General features: G+C 46.2%; 1 protein-coding gene across 5 annotated transcripts in view; it reads left to right on the top strand.

The window, feature by feature from the left end:
- Positions 1 to 1,113: 1,113 nt before the first annotated feature.
- Positions 1,114 to 22,932, top strand: part of HIPK1 (homeodomain interacting protein kinase 1) — a 76,563-nt gene continuing 54,744 nt past the window's right edge. For 4 of the 5 annotated variants that reach the window (XM_040423912.1, XM_040423913.1, XM_040423916.1 and 1 more), the window contains exons 1-2: positions 1,114 to 1,554; positions 1,709 to 1,874. In XM_040423912.1, the coding sequence (XP_040279846.1) occupies positions 1,808 to 1,874 (67 nt within the window). In that variant the 5' untranslated portion in view covers positions 1,114 to 1,554; positions 1,709 to 1,807. The remainder of the gene's footprint in view (positions 1,555 to 1,708; positions 1,875 to 22,932) is intronic. The other variant, XM_040423914.1, reaches the window with a different exon arrangement.

Here is a 22,932-nt window from a genome sequence, read left to right on the forward strand (position 1 = left end):
GCACCTATAAGACAAATGGGGGCATATCCTAGCGATATGCCCCTATTGTCTGAGATGAGAAAACCCCTTTAAGGACTACAAAATAAATATGGTTGTGTGCAGGAGGCCTAGTCTGGATTTACACCCTTCACCCCCTTGGTAAATCTGCACATAGTTGCATTATACACTGGGGCCCATTTTGGATGTGGAATCTGCAACATGCACACAGCAGCGTTCAGGACGTGCAGTCTGTACGGCTTCTTAGTATGGCACACGTGAGAATGTCATCGGCAACACTTAGGCCCCATTCACACGTCCGCATTTTCGTTCTGTATTTTCCGGAACGGAATTGCGGACCTATTCATTTTTTATCGTGCGGCCCGGCTCCGGAAATGCGGACCCGCCCTTCCGGGTCCGCATTTCCGTTCCCGAAAAAAATAGAACATGTCCTATTCTCGTCCGCAATTGCATATTCTATTAGTGCCGGCGATGTGCGGTCCGCAAAATGCAAATCCGCAAAAAAAAAACGGATGACGTTCCGTATGGCATCCGTTGTTTGGTGGATCCATTGCAATAATGCCTATCCTTGTTCGCAAACTAGAAAAAAATAGGACATGTACTATTTTTTGGGGCGGGGCAATGGAACGGACATACCTATGCGACCATTATTTTTTACGGATTGCACACAGACTTATTTCTATGGATCTGCAAAAAAAACGGACGTCTGCAATTTGCATCCGTGCTCCGTTATTGATGTTCTTGCCCGTATTGCGGACGAGAACGGTAATTTATAGTAATGGGAGTGAGAAAAAGTTTGGTTTGTACATGGACACAGGTAAGTATAGGACTTTTATAGCATTTAGTGCCATGGGCCCCTTTTAGGTAACTTGGCCATCCCCTTTAACAGCTCCAGCCACATTTGCAGTACTAGCTTCTTCCATGGGGACTACAACAGTAAATGACGGCCGAACAGCTTCACAAAGAACGAGATCTCTACAAAGTTGGCGGAGGCAGTGCGCATGCGTAGCCTCCCTGCACGCTGCGCACGTCACTCAGCGCTTCTCCGCACGATCCGAGTCTGCTAGTGCGTGACGTCAGCGGGAAAGTTCTATTAGCAAAGGGAACTGCCTCCTCTCCATCGATTGGTAACGCCTGCGCTGTGCTGTCTCCAGCTTCCATTTGTCAGGTCTGGCTGTGTTGCTGGCCGTGGAAGCTTCCCGGGGTCTCGGTTCTTTCTAGTCTTCCACAACCGACCCTCATCCCCCGGGAACCGTCACTCGGGGCCGGCACACTGACTGTAGAGTATTGTGTGAGAGTCCGGCAGCTTTCCTGGGCCCGGTAACGGAGACCGGGGGAGAGGGGAGGTGATAGGGAAGGAGCGCAGCAGAAGAGCCGGGGACGGGAGGAGCGCAGGCCCGCGGCTCAGTCTCATTGTTATCCGGCCTGATCTGGGAGTGTGCCCGGGCGGCTACACACAAGGCCCCTGCTCTGGCCTTGATGATGATCCGGCGGCGGGGGTCCGGCTCTTCCCCGGCAGCTCCTCTCACCAGCGGCTGAGCCTACATCACACCGGCGGTGAGTGCAACTGCTTTCCAGGCCGATAACGATCGCCTCTTCCTTACATCAACGATCGTCTGCCACTATTGCGTTATTTAATAGCATTAATCTAGTTGATTGCATGTGACAGTTTGATGAGACCCATAGGTATGATTTTTGTTTTTTTCCGCAGGAGCCTGGCACAGTACCCTATAAATCTTGTGCCCCACTTTGCCCCCCCTGGTGGTTCATCTGACTTACGTCCCTTTGAGGTGATCTTGTGCCCCGAAGAATGAACTGCTGCCTCCCTGTTGGAGCCTGGCGGGCTGCCTGGGCAGCAGATGGCATCACCTGTGATGGTGAGAATAGCAGCAGCGATCTGGGCACATCCCAGATGATGCCACATGTTCTCAGGAGAACGCTCAGGGTTCCTTTAATGCCAGCGACATGTAGGATCGTTGACTTTGTGATTTGTGGGATTACGGCTTGGCGTGTGCAATAAAGATGGCTGCTTGGTATGAGTGTGGTCGAGAATTCTGGGCAAACTGGGTGCTCCAATATGGCTGATCTAAGTTTCTGCTGGCGGGGTCACTCAGCTTGCCCGAGGGTGGCAGATCTGCCAAGCTGGGCAGTGTTTGGACCCTGGCATTTTACATTCCTCCATCACTAAGTGGGTTTGTTGGTCCGGAGTCTAGGAAAGCTGGGTGGGTGGCATCCTTAGTGGGGGGCTGTAACGTTGGTTGTTTTGGGTGCTGGTTCCCTATGAGGGTATACAAGAAAGTGTTCTCTAAAGCTTCAGCTTGAGGTTTGGTGAGGACTTTGACGTCCTTATCGACCCTCTCTAAGATGTCTTCAGTATTGTGGCCCTTTGTGGAGTTCCTGACTGGTAGAAATGGATGTTTCCCACCAGGACTAGAGGAGTTGTGGTGGTCTGGGATATTCCTGCAGGGTTTCTACAGCATAGGCAGTTTGGCTGCATTTCCCCTTTAAGAAATGGTATTCTAGGAGGGTTCATTGCCAGTTGGCAGGTATGTGCTACCAGCGTCAGGAGCGAGCCGTGCCAAGTGAAATTACTCGCTGTGCGCTGGATGGTTCCAGTTTATGGAAACTTCTTATCGGTGTATTTTTTTTATTCCTACCTTAGATCATTTGTGCTGAGCTGCTCTGGTGCCAGGCAGCGAGGGGTGCAGCAAGCGCTGGCATTACATAACTGGGCTCCTGTGTGGTGTTTCTCACATTCTGTCCGAGGTGATTGCATAGATAGAGGCTTCCTGTGTTTCTTCTCTTACTTGTAGCTCTTGTTTATACAGCCTGCAGCTCCTGGGCCTATCAGCCCATTACTCAGGGGTCTTGTGTTACAGCCCCCCCTCCGGGGTGTAAGAAGATCAGGGTGTGTAACTAATGGTAATATATTCTGCAAGAACCAGATGTTCTGCGACCTGTGCCTCTTAAGAGTTTCTATAGTCTAAGGCAGGGATCCTCAACCAGCTGATGGAAAACTACAACTCCCACCATGCCCTTCTGTAGGATGATAGTTGTAGGCTGCCAGGGAATGATGGGAATTGTAGTTTTGCAACAGCTGGAGGGCCGCAGGTTGAGCATGCCAGGTCTAAGGCAAGGATGCCCAACCTGTGGCCCTCCAGCTGATGCAAAACTACAACTCCCAGCATGCCCGGACTGCCTACAGCCATCAGGGCATGTTGGGAGTTGTAGTTTTGCAACAGCTGGAGGGCCGCAGGTTGGTCTAAGGCCTTGTGCACACAACTTTTTTTTTTTTTTTTGCAGATCCTAAATTATAGGACATGTCCTGTTCTGGTCCATATCGTGGACAGTCCTCTTTATTGATGAGAGTGAGAAATACGGACTGCCCTCGGAAGCTATCCATAGTTTGCAGACCGCAATCTGGACGCTGCTGTGTGCATGAAGCCTAAAGCAGGATGTATGCAGAGGCAGGTCATTTCTAGACAACATTTTTGTCTTCTGATGGTCGCGCCCAAGTTTCGCCGTGTAGCAGGGCAGCCATAGCAGAGCCGGATTTTTTTTTATGTTCGTGTTGCAACCCAATTCATTCCTATGGCTGCCCTTCGATACTTGGGTGCATGACGCTTGTCACACCCGAAATTGCTGTGCAGCCAAACCCTAAATCTTGCAGACGTTTATAGGAATGGCTGACGATCTTGGATCACATTCTGCTCCATGCGATTGTCCAGTCCTGTGTAGAAGGGTAAGGACATACAAGCAGGTGCTGCACGTGGCCGAGAACCACGTCCCCATGTACAATTGTACAGGTAAATCTGCACTAGCATAGCCAAAGTTGTGCAGCCCGGTAACATAGCGGCCATGTGTGGCTACCTCTCCATCTGGTCTTCAAACTAAGGGTACGGCCACAGAAAAATCCACCGTGAATCCAAAATCTGCATGAATTCCGTGTGGTTTTGCAGTGGATCAAGTGCCTAGTTGTACAGCAGTAACTCCACGTTGGTCAGTGGAAAAGCAACGGAGACAGGCACTTCTTTGGTCAGTGACCGAACCCGCCCATTGAAGTCTGTGGGCCCATGAAAACCACTGGCAGGACACGGGTGGCTTCCATGTTCTCTCAGTGGTGGTCACTGACCGTTAGTAGGGGTGACTCTGGAAATCCCTTTTTCAGCCCAGCCGTGCACATAAGATGCAGACGATACACAAAGGACATAGAACAGATACACGGATGAAACACTGACTGTAAAAGGGGGTAAAATCTGCAGGATAACTTGACATGCTGTGGATTTAAAGGGGTTAAAATATGGCTGACCTATCCTCATGATAGGTCCTCAGTGCGGTGGGGGTCCTATTCCTGGCCTCATCTTAGTATACACAGCACCATATGGACTGAGCTGCAGAGGGCAATGTGACCAGTGGACACAGCTGATCGGTGGGGGTGCTGGTGGTCGGACCCTCGCCGACTTGATATCAGTGACCTATCCTGAGGTTAGGTCATCACGGTTTAATTCCTGGAAACCCCCTTTAAAATGCGCATAGCAAGTGTGTCAAGGTAAAAGCTTCTGTCACATGTGCGTTTTGGTTTCAGGTTTTGAGATCTGACCAAAATGGATCAGTTTCGATTACACATCAGGATGCATCCGTTCCGTTAGGATGCGGTTGTGTAAAATCGAAACGGAACAAACCCGATCCATCACTGAATACATTGAAAATCAATGGGTGACGGATCCAGTTTTTTCGGATCCTAAAAAACCAGGTCCATCACCGTTGACTTACATTATTTTTAGTGACTGATCCGGTTTGTTCCGTTTTGATGACCGGACACAAGTACCGCTTGCAGCGGTTTTGCGTCTCGTCACAAAATGGAGTGCTGATGGAACGGAGGACGTCCTGAACGGATCCCTTTCCATTCAGAATGCACTGAGACAAAACAGAACCGCTTTGGCCCAGTTTTGAGATCCACTTCCGGATCGCAGAACCAGAATGCCAAAACGCATATGGGAAAGTAGCACGTTTTTGGCGCCGCGTCCACTTTGCTACTACGGTAAAATGCTGCTGGTTTTCCTGCACAGAAAAGTTGCCTCCATTAATAAGTGCTGATTGAGTCCTTGGAATCTGACCCTTTCTCCACCTCCCCTGACATGGCGGCTGTAGGCAGATTTCTCATGGTGACCGACCCTTCTCCTCGCAGGTGGGAATGTAGACACGGCGTCATCCATCCACAGGAACCTCTTTTGTCTCATTGTTGAAGTTCTCCTGTGGTTTGAGAATCCTGTGCGGCCACAGGTCACGGCTTCTCCTCCCTGCTGGGCAATAACAGGGCTTGTTTTCTGAAGGAGGTTGTAACCTAGCTGTAAATGCTGCGTTATCAGTCTTCTGCAGGAATGATTGACAGCAGGACGGGGTGAAGAACATTTTATCTGCAGGATTCCCAAAAATGTTACCGTATTTCTTTTTTTCTTCTTCTTTATGTCAGCACTTGAAGGCCTGTGCCGAGAACCTGCATTTCCTTGGCAACCTAAGCTCTAACTATAGCTTCAGAAACAGTGCCGCCCCTGCCCATAGGTTGTCTCTGGTATTACAGCTCTGCTCCCTGAAGTAAACAGAGCTTTGGACAAGATTGGCACTGGTCCTGGAAGCCATCAGCATGCTGACACTAGAGGTCATACATTTATCATCCCGTATGCGCATTGCTGCTCATGGGTAGTTAAAGGAATTTATTGATCACGGATGGTTGTAAGATGTGATGCACAAGTCAATAAATGTATAGGTTAGATCCTGGAAGTGTGATCCATTCATATTTATGTTGGGCTGCAAGACCACGTCCTGGTGGGGGATGGTGGCCAATTAGACCAGTAAGTGAAGATAAACATGGCTGTTGTGCATAAAAGCAGGAGAACAACTCCCTAGGAGAGCCTTTCGTTGGAGGATAGGGGGGGGGAGGCGACGACATATTTTTCCTGGAAGATGCAGGCCAGAAACCATGACTGCAGGAAGCTGTAAGGAGGACTCTTGTTCACAAATGTGGACTGGTGACTGTCACATGAACGTTTTTCAACATGTCCCTCTTTTTTCCGGACAGATACTCTCATCATTCGGCTGAAATGATCCCTTGTTGTTAAATTTCACCCAAGAAACCATTGTTTTGGTTGAGGTCGTCCATTTTGTTTAACTTTAGACTAATGTTTATGTGCTCGTTTGGACACTTAGCAATATGTTTATGGTGAGCCATGATCTGCATTAGATTTCTTTGTATGCAGACAGGTCATTTCAGTTTAAAGGAGTTTTCCAGTATTTTAATAGTGATGACGTATGCTTCCGGATAGGCCATCAACAGCCTGCAGTGATCAGCTGTTCTGCTGTAGCTCCAGTGCTGGAACTACACAGGTCCATGTCTGGTTTCTGCAGGGCCGCTCCCATTCAGTTTAATAGGAGATCAGCTCCATCCACTACACAATGGACCTGTGTAGTTCACGCACTGCTGGAGTCCTGCCGATCAGATATTGATGGCTTATCTGGAGCATACGTCATCAGTACTGGAAAACCCATTTAAAAGAACAATTCTGAAACTCTCAGTTGGTGCCTCCAAACCTCTTGGGGAACTAAGAGAAGAGAGTTTCCCTCAGCGCTGTACCTAGTATTGTGTGTGGTTTCTAGGGGTGTGACCTGAAATGCACCACTTGTGGTCTAGTAGTGTACATGGACAGCTTCTCCATGCCTGGACATCCCTCATGTGTAAGCTATGTGAATTCAGTTCAGGCAGTTCATATATTTGAAGTGTCTTTAAGGGAACCTTCAAGGGGGGAACTAACTCTCCTTAGGGAGAGAGCACCTTAATCAGCGTGAGGAGACTTGTAGGCCATACATGCTCCTCTGGAATTCTGGGAGGGAAGAAATGCAAATGAGCTCTCAACAAGCTCTGCCTCTAATGCCACCGTATGTAAGGCAGCTATCCTATAAGTCAATGTTCAGCTCTTAAAATAAGCCTCCTACCCATTTAAGCCAGTACTCTCTGCTCTGCACTGATGAGGGGCAATCACCCCGAAACAGCTGTCTGCAGATGAGGTGCTGGCTTAGTTAATATCCAAGTCATGTCTCAAGGCTTATTTTAAGAGCTGAATATTGACTTATAGGATAGCTGCCTTACATCCGGTGGCATTAGAGGCAGAGCTTGTTAAGAGCTCATTTGCATTTCTTCCCTTTAAGGGAACCTGTCACATTGAACATGTTGCCTGAGCTGAAGCAGATGTGCTATAGGGCAGGAGGAGCTGAGCAGAAATGATATATGGGATACAGTGAAAACTTGTATTTTATACATTTATATCTGTGTTCATTCTGAGCTTTGAAGTCAAGGAGTCGGTCATATCAGTGATTGACAGCCTTCCCTCTATGACTGAATACAGAGATAGCTGTCAGTCACTGATAGGACCACTTCCTTGACTGGTCAAGGTTTGGTTTTCTCTAATTTGGAAAGCCAGTTGTTGACATTTGAAGGTTTTTCGCCTGGCCATTCACATAATAACATAGCATTTGACTGAATGAGATCACTCCCGATCCCCTCATATACAATACCGGTCAGATATGAGTCATTAGGAAGAGGTGAAGAAGCTGCTACCAGACACCTCAGTCTGCGGCTTATCTCCCAGAGAACAAAAAGATCGGGCAGTTGAATTCCAACTGCCTGATCCGCATCTCCATGTACACTACAGTTAAGAGGCCCCGTACACATCAGGTGGCTGCCCGATTAGGCCAACATCTAGGCGTTTGAGAGAAGCATTCTGGTTTTGGGAGTGGGCTTGTTTGTTCTCCTAGCTGTGTCTACCTAGGAGAGGCAGACTGACGCTCAATCTTCTGCCAGTGAAATGTACTGTGGATTTAAATAGTCTCTACAAAAGATTAAAATGCAGATTAGTCATGGAGTCTATGGGTCAGGTCACTTCTTGTATAAAAGGGTGGCGTTTAGGAATGCAGTTGCTTCTAGGAAGCTGACTTTTCATCATCTCAGGACATTCTTGGCTGTTGTATTTAAGTGGCTTTGAGAACATCCAACTCCCAGGAGCTCTAAACCCCCACCGCCTTGCAATTGTTTTAGTGAGCCCTTTTGTTTGCCCGACTGCAGCCATGCTGGATTTCTGTGTTGATTGCCAAATGTTTTGAGCTGGGTTCTTAATAGCCGCCTCGAGCATGGCTTTGATGACCCTCAACATCTACATTGGGCTGAACTTTTTGGTTGGCCAGTTATCAGGTCTGGTACTTTATGGGTCTATGGATGATATTTTATAGTTTTCTCTAGTTAATCAGTGTTTTGGAGTACATAATTGTAATGTGGTTTGAATTCGCCTACATCTTCCAGTGTCTGAGCTTTAACCCCTTAAGGACTCAGCCCTATTTCACCTTAAAGAGGACCTTTCACCAGAAGAAAGCCTCTAAACTGACTATACAGAAGTGTAGAGCGGCGCCCAGGGATCCCGCTGCACTTATTGTTATCCCCGGGCGCCGCTCCGTTCTCCGGTTATAGCCTCCGGTATGTTTGTAGTTAGGCTCCACCCACTTGATCCTGCCGCGGTCTTCTTCTCCTATGCTGTAGCGCTGGCCAATCACAGCGCTCAGCTCATAGCCTGGCTATGTTCAGTGTCACTTTAAAGGGACACTGACAGGCCTTCTGAGCATAATTAGCTCTTTATATGCCCCCCCTAGGTCTTATAATAAGTTCCCAATTCATATAAGTATTATCCCTGTGCGCATTATAAAACGTTAAAAATAATCTTTATAATCACCTCTTCTTTCTGCCCAAGGGGCGTTCTTTGTGGCGCATTTGTGCCCAGCCGCGTCCCAACTGCCTGGTCCTTAGACACGCCCATCTCATTAGTATTCACTTGGCGCAATGTGATCCCGGCGACCGAGGGTGCCGGGCGCATGCGCATGATCTCCGAATGTCGGGGACTGAGAAATACCGCCCAGCGAAGTGAATACTAATGAGATGGGCGTGTCTAAGGACCCGGCAGTTGGGACGCGGCTGGGCACAAATGCGCCGCAAAGAACGCCCCTTGGGCAGAAAGGAGGGGTGATTATAAAGATTATTTTTAACGTTTTATAATGCGCACAGGGATAATACTTATATGAATTGTGAACTTATTATAAGACCTAGGGGGGCATATAAAGAGCTAACTATGCTCAGAAGGCCTGTCAGTGTCCCTTTAAGTGCTGATAACTTTAAAACGCTTTGACTTATCCAGGCCATTCTGAGAGTTTTTTTCGTCACATATTGTACTTCATGACACTGGTAAAATGAAGTCAAAAAAATTCATTTTTATTTATAAAAAAAATAACAAATTTACCTAAAATGTTAAAAAAATTGTAAATTTCCAAGTTTCAATTTCTCTACTTCTATAATACATAGTAATACCTCCAAAAATAGTTATTACTTTACATTCCCCATATGTCTACTTAATGTTTGGATCATTTTGGGAATGACATTTTATTTTTTGGGGATGTTACAAGGCTTAGAAGTTTAGAAGCAAATCTTGAAATTTTTCAGAAATTTTCAAAAACCCAATTTTTAGGGACCAGTTCAGGTCTGAAGTCACTTTGCGAGGCTTACATAATAGAAACCACCCAAAAATGTCCCCGTTCTATAAACTACACCCTCAAGGTATTCAAAACTGATTTTTACAAACTTTGTTATCGAGGGGGCTGGATCTCACAGGCACGTCACAGGAAGGCAGCGCGATGCCTTCCTTTAGACATTGCGCTGCCTTCCATGCCATCGGGTCCCCCCCATGGGAACCCGATGGCACCACCGCCGACGCAAATTAGAAAATTCGCAAACCGCAGGTCTGATGTGACCTGCGGTTTGCAGCGATTGCATTTAGCTGAGGTGCCTGCTCAATGATTTGAGCAGGCACCTTGTTCCGTTCACCGCCCGCCGGGCGGCCGTGATCGGAACAACACATGACGTACCGGTACTTCATGGGTCCCTAAGGGGTTAAAAGGCAGGACAGTTATGTCGCTGACTGTCTTTTGGCCAAGAGTATCTTGTGATGATGATTACATACATAATTTTGTAGGTGATCAGGGGACTGACACGTCTTCTGCCTCATAATCACACCATCTCTCCACCCACAACTCCCAAACTTCATACACAATTTTGTTGTTTTTGAGGGGCACTGTAATCAGTGTCTTAGTCCAGCTTAAAGGGGTTGTCTCATCATGGACAATGGGGGCACATCGCTAGGATATCCCCCCATTTTCTTATAGGTATTGGTCCCACCGCTGGGACCCGCACCTATGTCGAGAATGGAGCCCCGCAAGTGAAGGAGGGTGCACTGCGCATGTGCAGCCTCCCTCCTTTCATTTTCTATGGGGCTAGCTCGGCTATTTCCGTCGGGCCCCATAGAAATGAATGGGAGCGCGGGGTCGCACATGCGCGGTACGCTCCCATTCGCTTCTATGTGGAGCCGGCTTGGTGGTGGCCGGACCGGAGTCCTCCAGCCACCACCTTGCGGGCCTCCGTTCTCTATATAGGTGCGGGTCCCAGCGGTGGGACCCTCACCTATAAGACAATGGGGGCATATCCTAGCGATATGCCCCTATTGTCTATGATGAGACAACCCCTTTAATGCCATCCATATGCTTTTATCTGTTTGCAGAACCTGCAGTAACCCAGCATGGCCTCTAGACTTGGTACGGAGCTGTTCTTCCTGCTCCATTCACACTGCTAGTTCCAGGATCGGAGGATGCAGGGAGCAGCTGATCAGTGGGGGTGCGTGGTGGGGGACCATCAGCAATTGGATATTGATCATCAGTATGAGGATCCTGGAAAAAGGTCAAACTAGGCCGAACCAGCTGAATTCTGTGGGATCAACATGCCCAGTTATTTGCTCCTTTGTAGATACTCTGCTGCAAGAAGGGTCTGAAACCAGAAGTACTAATATGGTTAATAGTAATTCACTCACTTTGATCCCTAGCTATGGGTATCATGTATTAATCCTGCAGTGGATGGGTGTTCTCTGCCTTAGAGGGGGGGCCCTCTTTCCTTAGAATTTTTATATACATTCATCTTTGTTCATTGTTTGGGCATTGAAGGTGTAAATTGGCTCTTGTAAAACCACTTGATATGCACATATTTGGAGGCGACATTTCCATGATTGGATTCGTGCAGAGTGAGGTCTTTTGGCCTTCCTTTTATGCTCAGTCTTAATCCCTTTGTTTTCATCTTTTAGGAGGGTTATTCTTTTCGCTTTTGCTTTAGATGGTTTTATTTGTTAAAATGCAGTTGAGTTTTTGTCATTAATGGCCTAGTGTGCCCACTTAATGTCCTTACTGGGTGAGCTGTTGGCTCACAGGTTTAGAACTACTGTTAGCATACTGTTTGTCGTAAGGACAATGCAGGCTAAAGCCTTAAAAATCTGGCACCTTGCTTCACCCCTTACATTTGGTTGTGTTTCTTCAAATATTTCCTTGGATATGATATTCATGGAAAAGCCTCTGAGGGGTTATCCCATTGCTTATTATAACAGGGGTCCCAAGCCCTCTGTCTTGGGTCATCCATGGAGTGGTGGTTACATTGCACACTCCTTTCAATGTCTAGGAGACTGCTTACCTTGTATCCTGATTTTCAGAGGTCATAATTTGGTTGAATTATCCTATAATTGTTGAGATCTCTGATGGAGAACCATCTAAGTAAGATCTGTCCAGTAGTTGTACAAGAGAAAGTTGGAGTAGAAAATTAAACTAAAAACAGCAATCTGGTTAGTTTCTTTTGACCAGTACTCCGATTTTCCTTTCTGGCCCTTTTGGTAATTCTTGGCTTTACTACAAGGATAGTAAGATTTGGGGGTTGGAGAGACCATGTTTTGGTTGAAACTCTACTCGAAAAATGATCCCAATTGAAGCAAATATTGCTGCTCCTTGCTAATTATTTTTTGGTGTCTCTTATTGCATTTTTGATCATTTGAGCAAAGTCTCGCGGTTACGTCCTCCTAGTGCCCTCTGGCTTTTTGTCACAGAAGGTAACTCCTGCCAGTTGTGGTGGGCACAACATGTAACAGAACGACGTGTCTTGGTATTACATACGGCAGAGTCCACAGCGTTGTACAAGCTTTGGAAGAAGCACAAGTATTTTCTAGTTTGGAGTTTCTTAGGAATCTGGGTGGGGGAGGTCCATCTGGACTAATCTATTATTAAATATACAATCTTTCATTTCCATACACTGGTCCTTTTTGTTTGTCAGAAACCTCCCCCCCTTGCTTCCTACCGGACTGAAAATAGCAGAATGCAATCTAAGGCCGATCACATTACTCGTGTATTTTTGGCTTAATCTGGGGGATGTGAGCCATCGTATAAGCACTTGTTTGTTATAAGCAGATATCAAGCCCAGGCAGCTTTACTGTAGGCCGCCCTTTCCATCTCATCCATGTGTGTAGTAAAAGATAAGGTGGCACTTAAGGGTAGAGAACTGTTCCTCCAGTGTCCACACCCTGTGCTCCTCTCCTGGCTCTTTCCCGGAACCATTCATCTTGTATGGAGACAATGTCCAGGCGGGAGCAGATATCTGTTAAAATGACTTTTTTCAGCTTTGATCAGTAGCCCCCCTTGCTGTAAGCCCTGCGCTCTCTTCTCAGGTTACTACCCAGCACTCATGTTGTGTAATCCTAGAGCCAGTACAGAGGAGGGGGCAGCCCAGAGAGCTTTTTTTTTTTTATCAATTGTCTTTTTATTGACGATTTTTCCAAGAATAAACATGTACATACATAAAAGAAAACATGACTTTGGTGTACATTATTTCTCATATAAAGATACAATTGAAGTCATTTGAACAGTAGAGAGAAAATTAGCATACATCTTATTTTCGTGTATGCATATCTCCACATTAAGTAGCTTTAACCTGCTGTATTTTCTTAAGCTTTCAGTATCGATTGACTACCCTGACTTAAAATGTCACATTATCCAAAAAAACAAACAGCTTGACATTCTATTATATTTTGCATCACAAAAACCCCCAAAAACAAATCAAACAAACTTTATTTGCTTGAGGCATTTTCCGCGACTCGCCCTTACACAGCCATGAGAACGGGTTTGGTATAAGTGGTGAGGTTGGGAGGCATATTGTTACAACTTAGACCTCCCAATTTGTCTGCAGTGTTGACCAAGCAAGACCATGACCCAGCGTTTTTGCCCCCTCCCGCCCCATCAAGATAAGCTCAGAAATACTCAGCTGCCAGATGTTTTCAGTAACTCCGTAAGGACTGCAAACGGTGCATTTTTTGTGGCATTTTTTTTTTTTTACTATAGAAAAAAGAAGCAGAAAAAAATGCATGGACAAAAAGCCACCAAGGAATTTCATGGCATTTTTTATTTGCAAGCCTAAAATCTCTCAAAAAATGATGAAAGGGGTTTTCTGACAATTATATTAATGGCAGGTCTCCTGGTAAAAAAAAAACATGTTGAATTTCAACATGCTTAATTTCACGTCCCCCAAGATATGCTGTTGGGAGGCCACCATTCCCAATAAATTCTTAGCAAGGTTTCCTAGCGTTTATCTGATGTGTTCGGGCCCTTGTGCCTTACTAGGTGCTCTGTTTGACCACCGATGTGAACATCTCCATGGCTGTCGTTGGTGCCCCACATTGTGCCTCTAATTTTCAAATCTGGCTTTTCCAGGAGTAGAATATCCATGAGCTATCCTCAGGCTGGGTCATCAATATCTGATTGGTGGGGGTCCAGCTCTCGGCACTACCGCTGATGAGCTGTGGTCTCCTCACAGCACAGTGCCATTCGGTGTATAGTGGTTGTGCTCGGTATTGCAGCCCAGGCCCATTTGCTTGAATGGAACTGGGCTGTACATAGACCATGTATCTGTTGAACATTGCGTCACTGCTCTATAGAGCGCTGTGGCCTCTTCAAACATCTGATCGGTGTAGTCACACCCCTCACCGATTAGATGTTGAGGACCTATAAGGATACGTCAATTTTCTACCCCTGAAACGGGGTGTTAATGCTTTCTCCATGTTGTGTTTGTATGGACACCAGAAGGCAGGCCAGCGCTTCAGGATCCTGGCTGAGCCGTCGGCAGCTCTGTTGTACGTGACTGAGCAAGCACAGATCTTCTGAAAACTGATGAGTGTTGTTTGCTCAGGATGTCAGTTTTATCTATCTGTACATTCATTTGCTATCCAAATAGTTGAGCTGTGGCCTGGGAAATGACTACAGCAGTCTGTCATTTTTCACATCCCTTTTGATTATTTAGGTTTGCACTTTTTAACTTTTTTGTCGAGTTTCTTCTCAAGAAACCCCCTGAATGAGCGATCATGAACGTGGGCGCCAGTAAGGAGCTGTCGTAGTGGGCTTCTGTTACCAAACCTAGATGAAATCCTTCAAAATGTTAAAGGTGTTTTCCAGATATTTAATAGTGAGGTCCTCCCATGGCCAAGGAAGAGGCCGCAGCGCCTTTTCAAATAGTTGATTGGTGGGGGTGCACAGAGCTAGACCACCACCGGTTAGATATTGATGACCTATCCTGAGGATAGGCCATCATTATCAAAATCTCGGGAAAACCTTTTTAAGAAACGCACAGGTTAGCCTTTATCACGTCTGTAATAATACTTTGGACTTGTTTGAGTGGCAGCAGTTAGAAGATGGATAGAACATGGACCAGAGGAGCGTTAGACATCTGTAGAAAACAGCCCAAAACGTTAGGTGCAAGAGCTGCCTGAGTCCTCGGTAGAATACCGTATATAGATTTACTGTAGATAAAGGGGGCCGTAGTGTCTGTTTTAACATCTACTTATGTCCGCCATGTCCTAACAATTCTGGAGCATCTATTCTTATGAGGCTTCTTTCACACGACCGTATTTATTTATTTTCACCGTTTACGGGCTGTTTTTTGCATTCCGAATATACGGAACCATTCATTTCCGTATTCGGAATGCAAAAAACAGCCCGTAAACGTGTCCCAGAGTCATAGGAATAGATGCTCCAGGATTGTTACTACAGACGTGTCAGGAGATGTTGCTTATAATTTAGAAGTGCATTGGAGCAAACGAGTCAAACTTATTAAAAGGCGTCTCTTCATTTGGAATGTCTTGGGCCTCCTGCACGCAACCGTAGTTTTGGTCCACATCGAATCCGCGTTTTTTGCAGAACGGATGCGCACCCGTTTAATTTCAAAGCCGCAAAAGATGCGGACTGCACATCGTGTACTTCCATTCCACAGCCCTGTATAAAAAAAATAAATAATATAAAGTTCTATTCTTGTCCGTTTTGCAGACATGCATAGACCTTTTTAACATAGTGCGGTACCTGCGGAAGGGAAAATGCGGGATGCACACGGCCGATATTTGCAGAAGGCAAAATTGGCTACGGCTGTGTGCAGACAGGAGGTGAAATCTCTGCCGGCTATGAGCTGGTGTACTTTTTTATGTTTTGCGCCACTTTTTTTTTTTCTTTACAGATGGTTAGCACCAATATGGAGTGTGCCTTGAAGACTTATACCTGCCTCTGGTACGCTGTAGAGAGTGGCTCCGTTATTGGATCGCTCCAGATTGGAGGAAGACGATCCTTCACCCAGTTAGTGGGTGAGACTCTATTCTGTGATGATATAACCATTCTTTTACATGTACTCCTGGAAAATGTGCTTTCCCATGTAAAAACCTTTTTGTTTTCCTTGGAACGGGAGAGCAGTTGGTGAAGCCGGAGCACTCCGCTTTTATTTTCTCGGCTTGTCGAGTAACCCTTGTCCTAACGTGACATTAAAGCTCCTGGCACAGTCTTGGTCTTTTTGAAGTTGATACCAGCTGTTTTTACTACCGCCAGGAAGGGAAATTAATGCTGAGCCTAGGTGCGGCTCGCCCGGCCGCATGTGTATTTTTCTTCGTGCTTTTGCATTCACCATTCACCCTGCAAATCCAAATCCTAAAGGTCACTACATAGTGTGCGACCTACTGTTTCTCCTGCTTTTCTCAAGGAGTTCATATTGAGCTTATTCCTGAGAATACTTGATGATCTGGCCAACATTTTCTGCAGTCACAGCTTCTAATAGGTTAAAACTGGACGTACTGCCAGCCTTGTCGTGGACGGTCCGTTAAACCTGCTTTGTCCCATAATCTTATTTTCTGCAGTCCCAGACACAGCCTGCAGACAAGAGTGGCGCTGTTTCAGGGGGGAAAAAAAGAGGCCCTTTTAGGTTTTATCTCGTTTAAAGGGGTTCAAAACCCATTTTCATATACCTTATTATGGAATTCTGAGTTAGGACTCATGCACACGAACCCGCAAATAGCAGGTCCGCAGTATATGGGCACCAGATCTGTTCACTGGAATGAGTGCGCAAGATACCAAGGAAGCACTACAGAGCACTTCGGCCTGTGCATCCTCAAAGAAATAGAGCATGTTCTATTTTTTTGCGGTGCGGACTCAATCTTACGAATTGTGGACTCATTTAGGGGCTCATCCACAACCGGCAGGCACACGGCCAGTGCCCCTACATTGCGGACTGCACATGTTCGTGTATGAGCCCTTAAAGGGCTTTTTCTGTGCTGACAATAAAATAGTAATGAAATAAAAGAAATAATTAAACCCATTTTGCAAATTAAAATTAAGAAATATTGCGGCATCCGAAAATGCCAGACCTATTAAAATATAAGAGTATGTATCCCAGGTGATGAACACTGTAAGGGGGATGGGAAATAGTTTATTTTATTTTTTTTATATTTTTTATTTCTTTTTTGTTTGCCCACTTCGGCTTCAGCAGAAAATTGCATAAAAGTAATCCATAAGTCATGCATTCCCCAAAATAGTATGCCTAAAAACGACAGATCACCACGCCAAAACAAAGAGCCTTTGCACAGTTCCCCCAGATGGAAATGTGGAAAAGTTACATCTGTCACTATGCGGCGATGCAAAGAATTTTATTACGGTTTGGTTTCCAACTTCGCGATGCATTGTGCGGAAAATGAAATGGTGTTTTTAGAGAGCACAGAAGAAAGCAAGCTATGTGAATGGAGGAGGGGTGCAAACGCAAAAATGGAGTCAGGAAGGGGTTAAAAATAGTTTGTGCTGTTTGGTGACCGGCACGCAGATGAGTTTTAGGTGGACGGAAAGGGCCCCTACGGTGATTGGTGTCTGCGTGCCCTGTCCATCAGTAATGACTGCCCGCGTCTAGGAAGTTGTAATTATCCCTATTTTTAGAGTCTGTTGATTGCAGATGAGCCGGCGAAGACAGACGGAGCACTGCCGGTAAGAGGCCCGTTGTCGGTACAGGCGAGGCTTAGCGTGTTTTATGGAAATACAGATTGAAAACCAGAGCCCTTCTGTGACAGGAAGGGATTATCCTGGAGTAAAAATAGAGCAGGGCCAGATTACGTAAGTGGTTCAATAATTTACTGCTCCATCAGAAGTCTTTCTGCGTGTACATCTGAGGGGGGCTTAGTAATGAGCGACCCCGGAGATCCCAGTGGAGCAGGTTACTGGAGTTCTTTCATCACCACTTCTAGACCAGAACTGCCATGGTGGAAGTGTGTTGTGGGCACGCTCGGTTGCTTTACCTGCCTCCAGCTTTCTCATAGGGGTTGACTCTCTTATGGTAGACAGTTGGCTTCCACGCTGAACAAAAATATCCTACATAGCCAGCATTATCCAAAATGTTCAAAAATCATCATTAGGCCTTTGACTAATGTTATGGCCAGTTTTATTCGAGCGTTTTGGGTCCAGAAAACATGCCGCTTTTCCCGCTGCCGAACTCTCTGCTTCATAATAATTTCTGATGCTGTGAGTTCCTGCCTGACTGCGGATCTGCTATAATGTGTTTGCGGCATTATTGGAGTACAGTAGACCTGCAATCCGGCATGGTTAGGATGTGTCTGGGAGATGCAGCCATCACACAGAGTGTTGCTCGGGTGAAACTGGCCTTAGCGAGAGGAGTAGCTCTTAGACGGTAACTTTTCTGAGAATAGAATGAAACCATTATCAAATTGTCAGCGTAAAGTGCGTATCAGCACTGACACTTCTAGCGGTTGTGTGATATAACCACATGAATTTGCTGTATGTGCTTCTGGCTCCAGACGTGCGTCATCACTGTGAGAAGCAGTGTGGGATTTTCACTTAAAGATGATTACTTTAAAGGGAGTCTGTCACGTAAATGTCACTAATATAATAACCAGCAGTGGTCATCAGAACGTGGTAAAAGCCTTATAGCCATATCATTTATGTCATCTGGGTGTTTATTCCATGTCCAGGAAAAGCAGCTCCCATGTGCCCAGCTGGGTGGGCTTTCCTTTTCAAAGTGCCCTTGTCTGCCTCCTTTCCTCGTAGTCTGCTCCTCCCCTATCCTCCTATCACCGAGAAGTCAGGGGAGAGGGCAAGAAGCCCTGGGAAGTTAGGGGAGGAGCAGACGTGGAAGGCCAATGGGAAAGCTCCCCCAGCTGGGCAATTGGCAGTCGTTTTCCATTTGGTGATGTCACGGTCTGAGCGCCACCCCCTGTATGGTGATGTCCCTTTGCGCACTACCCAGAGACGCCAAAAAAAATCAAAGGTTTACATGTTCCTGCTGTTAAAGGTGGTCCCATTGCAAGTTTTTCTGTGGGGCCCTGTGGTTCGTAGTTTTTCTGTCCTCACAGTTGCATGCAGCACCCACTGCCCTGTATAGGCAGGGACTGGTCACCCTTGTGCCGCAGGACAGGAAGGGATTGTATAATTTAGCAGTGTTCTCCAGCCAGGGGGGGGTTCCTGGGAAAGGATGGGCTCCCTGGCCCCAGCCCAGGGGCTCCCCAGCTGTCACTTTCATACCAAGATGCTTTGGAGAACAGTCATCGAATGTCAGCCAAGTTCTCGCCCTGGACTCGAATGATAGAATGCCTTACCCCTCCCTATGCCAAGCTTCATTGAGGCATTCCCCAGGAGTAGGTTCCCCTACAGTAGTGAGGTTGGGAATGGCAGGTTTGGGGTAAGTTGTGGCAACCCCCTAATCAGCGGCTAATAAAGTGCTCCACAGTAGACCTCTTAGCATTCTGCTCTGGTTGGCCGTGTCGGACATATAATTTCTGCGCAGAATGAGTTACAAGCTGGGCGTTTTACATTGAATTCTTTATGGAAACTAGAAGTAGTTTCTTATTTGCCTCTGAAAACTTGTCTTTGTTATTCTGTGAAATGTGGCCTTCACTTGTGTGACTCCGAATAGGGGAGGGCGGCGTGTGATAGGAAAACCAACACCGGTTCTTTTGAATGTCGCCACAGCTGCGCTTTCTGCATTCATCTCGTGATAATGACATTGGTGACTAATTTCCAAGGGTCACGTTAATCACCATAAGAGGTCGCCTTGTTCTGCTCAGCACCAGTTGACTGCTGGCGTTTTCTCTTCCCTGGTTTGCCCTCTGACCTCCAGGCTAGACTCCCATTTTAATAGCTAATCCCCGTCGCTGTTCAGAGGCAGCCATGTCATTATGCTGAGAGCAGAATAACAGGTTTGCTTTCCTGACTTTAGAAAGCTGTGGACACCACAGTCCTCCACCATCTATGAAGTCAACCTATAGTACAAGTCCTCTATATAAAGTGTCCTCCATGAATATGGATGTACATGTTCCTAGTGGGTCTGGTCATATGGCTAGAAGAACATTGAGCTCCTCCCAGCCCTAAATGGCTGCTTATGGTATACTGTAGAACAGGCTTTTCGCCGTATGTTAGCTTGTGTGTGACTTGCTTAAAGGATCTATCCATAATTGGAAAACGATGGCCGCTTTCTTAAAAACAAAAGCGCTATTTTTGGAAGAAAGAAGACATCTAATCTTGGACCCTGGATGCCTTTATCATGCCCCATCCCTTGTTCCCAAGGAGGATGACCCTTTTCTCCTCTCCTTTTAGAAAATTAACATGCACATTCGGCTGATCTCAATGTACATATTTATGGCAGTGATCGTATATGGCTGGATTAAGGCCAGACACAGACGAGCAAGTTTAATGTGAGAAACTTTCAGCGTGTGTCAGTGTGATTTCCTGTTCTGACCTCTGACAGGATCACACAGCATTATAATGATTTATAATGCTGTGTGTCCCGGAATCTACTGAATTACACTGACCGCATTGTGTCAGTGTAATACATTCGATTCCAGGTCTGGCAGGGACTCACAGCATTATAAATCATCATAAAAAAGTGGTAGTATTCTACAGAGTTAGGCCTCATGCACACGGCCGTAAAAAAGTATTGCGATACTCAATACCACGCAAAAAAAAAAAACACAACTAAAAAAGCCCCGTGCATTTCGCATTTTATCAAACGTTCGGCCCATAATAGAACAGTCCTATCCTATTTTTTGGGGTGACAAGGTGACAAAAAAATAGCAAATCGCATGGTTTTATTTTTTTATGTCTGTCACGGCGCTCACCGCATAGGAGATATTTTTAAATAATTTAATAGTTTGGACTTTTCGGACACAGCGCTATGTAATATGTTTATTTATTTATTGTTTATATATTTTATATGTAAAATCGGGAAAGGGGGGGATTTAAACTTAATATTTTAGGGTACTTTCACACTAGCATTTTTCATTTCCGGCATAGAGTTCCGTCACAGGGGCTCTATACCGGAAAATAACTGATCAGGCATATCCTCATGCATTCTGAATGGAGAGTAATCCGTTCAGGATGCATCAGGATGTCTTCAGTTCAGTCATTTTGACTGATCAGGCAAAAGATAAAACCGTAGCACGCTACGGTTTTATCTCCTGCGAAAAAAACTGAAGACTTGCTTGAATGCCGGATCCGGCATTTTTCCCCATAGGAATGTATTAGTGCCAGATCCGGCATTCAAAATACCGGAACGTCAGATCCGTCCTTCCCGTCTGCGCATGGGCAGACCGGTAAAAATGTGTAAAAAGATACAAGACGGATCCGTCTGTCCGCATGACAAGCGGAGAGACTGATCCGTCCTTGCAATGCATTTGTGAGATGGATCCACATCCGGATGCGTCTCACAAATGCTTTCAGTCACATCCAGATTGGCGGATCCGGCAGGCAGTTCCGACTACGGAACTGCTTGCCGAATCACACTGCCGCAAGTGTGAAAGTAGCCTTAGTGTTTTTATTTTTTATTTTTATTTTTTATACTTACTATTAGCCCCCTTAGGGGCTGGAACCCTTGTCCTATTCACCCTTAGGCCCCTTTCACATGGGCGAGATTTCTGCGTGGGTGCAATGCGTGAGGTGAACGCATTGCACCCGCACTGAATCCGGACCCATTCACTTCTATGCGGTTGTGCACATGAGTGTCGATTTTCACGCATCACTTGTGCGTTGCGTGAAAATCGCAGCATGCTCTGTTGTTCTTTTTTCACGCAACGCAGGCCCCATAGAAGTTGATGGGGCTGTGTGAAAATCACAAGCAAGTGAGGATGCGGTGCGAGTTTCACGCATGGTTGCTAGGGTAAAAGTCTATTCACTGTATTATTTTCCCTTATAACATGGTTATAAGGGAAAATAATAGCATTCTTTAATACAGAATGCTTAGTAGAAGGTCAATTGAGGGTTAAAAAAAATAAAAATTAAATTAACTCACCTCCTCCAATTGATCGCGTAGCTGCCGGTCTCCTGTTCTTTCTTCAGGACCTGTCAAAGGACCTGTGGTGACATCACTCTGTTCATCACATGGTACATCACATGATCCATCACCATGGTAATGGACCATGTGATGAGCTCAGTGACGTCACCACAGGTCCTGAAGAAAGAACAGGAGACCGGCAGCTGCCCGATCAATTGGTGGAGGTGAGTTAATTTTTATTTCAATTTATTTTAACCCTCATTGGCACTGCGCCACCCATGCTTATTACACTGGGGTGTTGGGGGGGAAGGGGGGGCGCACTGCGCCACGCGCCACCAATGAAGCTAACTGACCTGTTAATACAAATACAAGAGGCGGGTGCCGGAATCAAATAGCTGGCACCTGACCTCTATGACAGGGAGCTGCGATCTGCTGCAGTTAACCCCTCAGGTACCGCACCTGAAGGGTTAACTGCCGCTGATCACAGCTCCCTGTCATAGAGGTTGGGTGCCAGCTATTTGATTCCGGCACCCGCCTCTTGTATTTGTATTAACAGGTCAGTTATCTTCATTGGTGGCGCGTGGCGCAGTGCGCCCCCTCCCCCCCCCCCAACACCCCAGTATAATAAACATTGGTGGCGCAGTGCCAATGAGGGTTAAAATAAATTGGGGGGAGGGAGAGACTCCTTTCTCCACTGCGCTGCTGAGAAGAACATCGGCGGCGGGGCAGAGAACTATCAGCTCCTGTGCCCGCCGCTGTATTCAGAGCTGCGGCGGCGGGTCTAGTCGCAAATGGCGACAAGAGTAAAAAGTCTTGTCGCCATTTGTAAATTCTAAGTCGCATTGGCGACCATTTGGAGCCCTGTATGAGGTTAGAAAATGTGGCTACTTCTTCCATAAGCAGCCCCCCCCCATGGGCCTTGGCTGGTATTGCATCCCATTCCCTTTCAATCAAACATTCATGATGGAAGGATGGTCTCCTGATTGTCTGCCGGATGAATATGGTTACTATACCAGCACATAATACTACATTGCTTCACCATCTGGAGGTAGTTGCTCTTTTATTTCTGTAGATTGCTGCCACTTTTTTTTTTCTCTCACATGATTGGTATGACAGCTAATCATTTTCTAATTGGACCTGTGGATTTGAGAGAAATGTAAATGCATCATTATAAATTGTACACCATGGAGCCCTCACCGTGAATTGTTTTCCCGAGGTCTCATGGAAAAAGCTGCACGTTGGAGCTAGTGCTATACATTTCAGGCCACAGCAAAATGTCATTCCCCAGGAGGTCAGAGCAGTATAAATTCTTCTTTCGCGCCCCTAGAGAGCTTCCAATTGGAAAAAATAAACATCAGACCTTCCATGCTGAGAAATTGTTTTCTGGAATCCGCAGACCGCTTCGACCGCTGCCT

Source organism: Bufo bufo, chromosome 3 (assembly GCF_905171765.1).
Source record: "Bufo bufo chromosome 3, aBufBuf1.1, whole genome shotgun sequence".
NCBI lineage: Eukaryota > Metazoa > Chordata > Amphibia > Anura > Bufonidae > Bufo > Bufo bufo.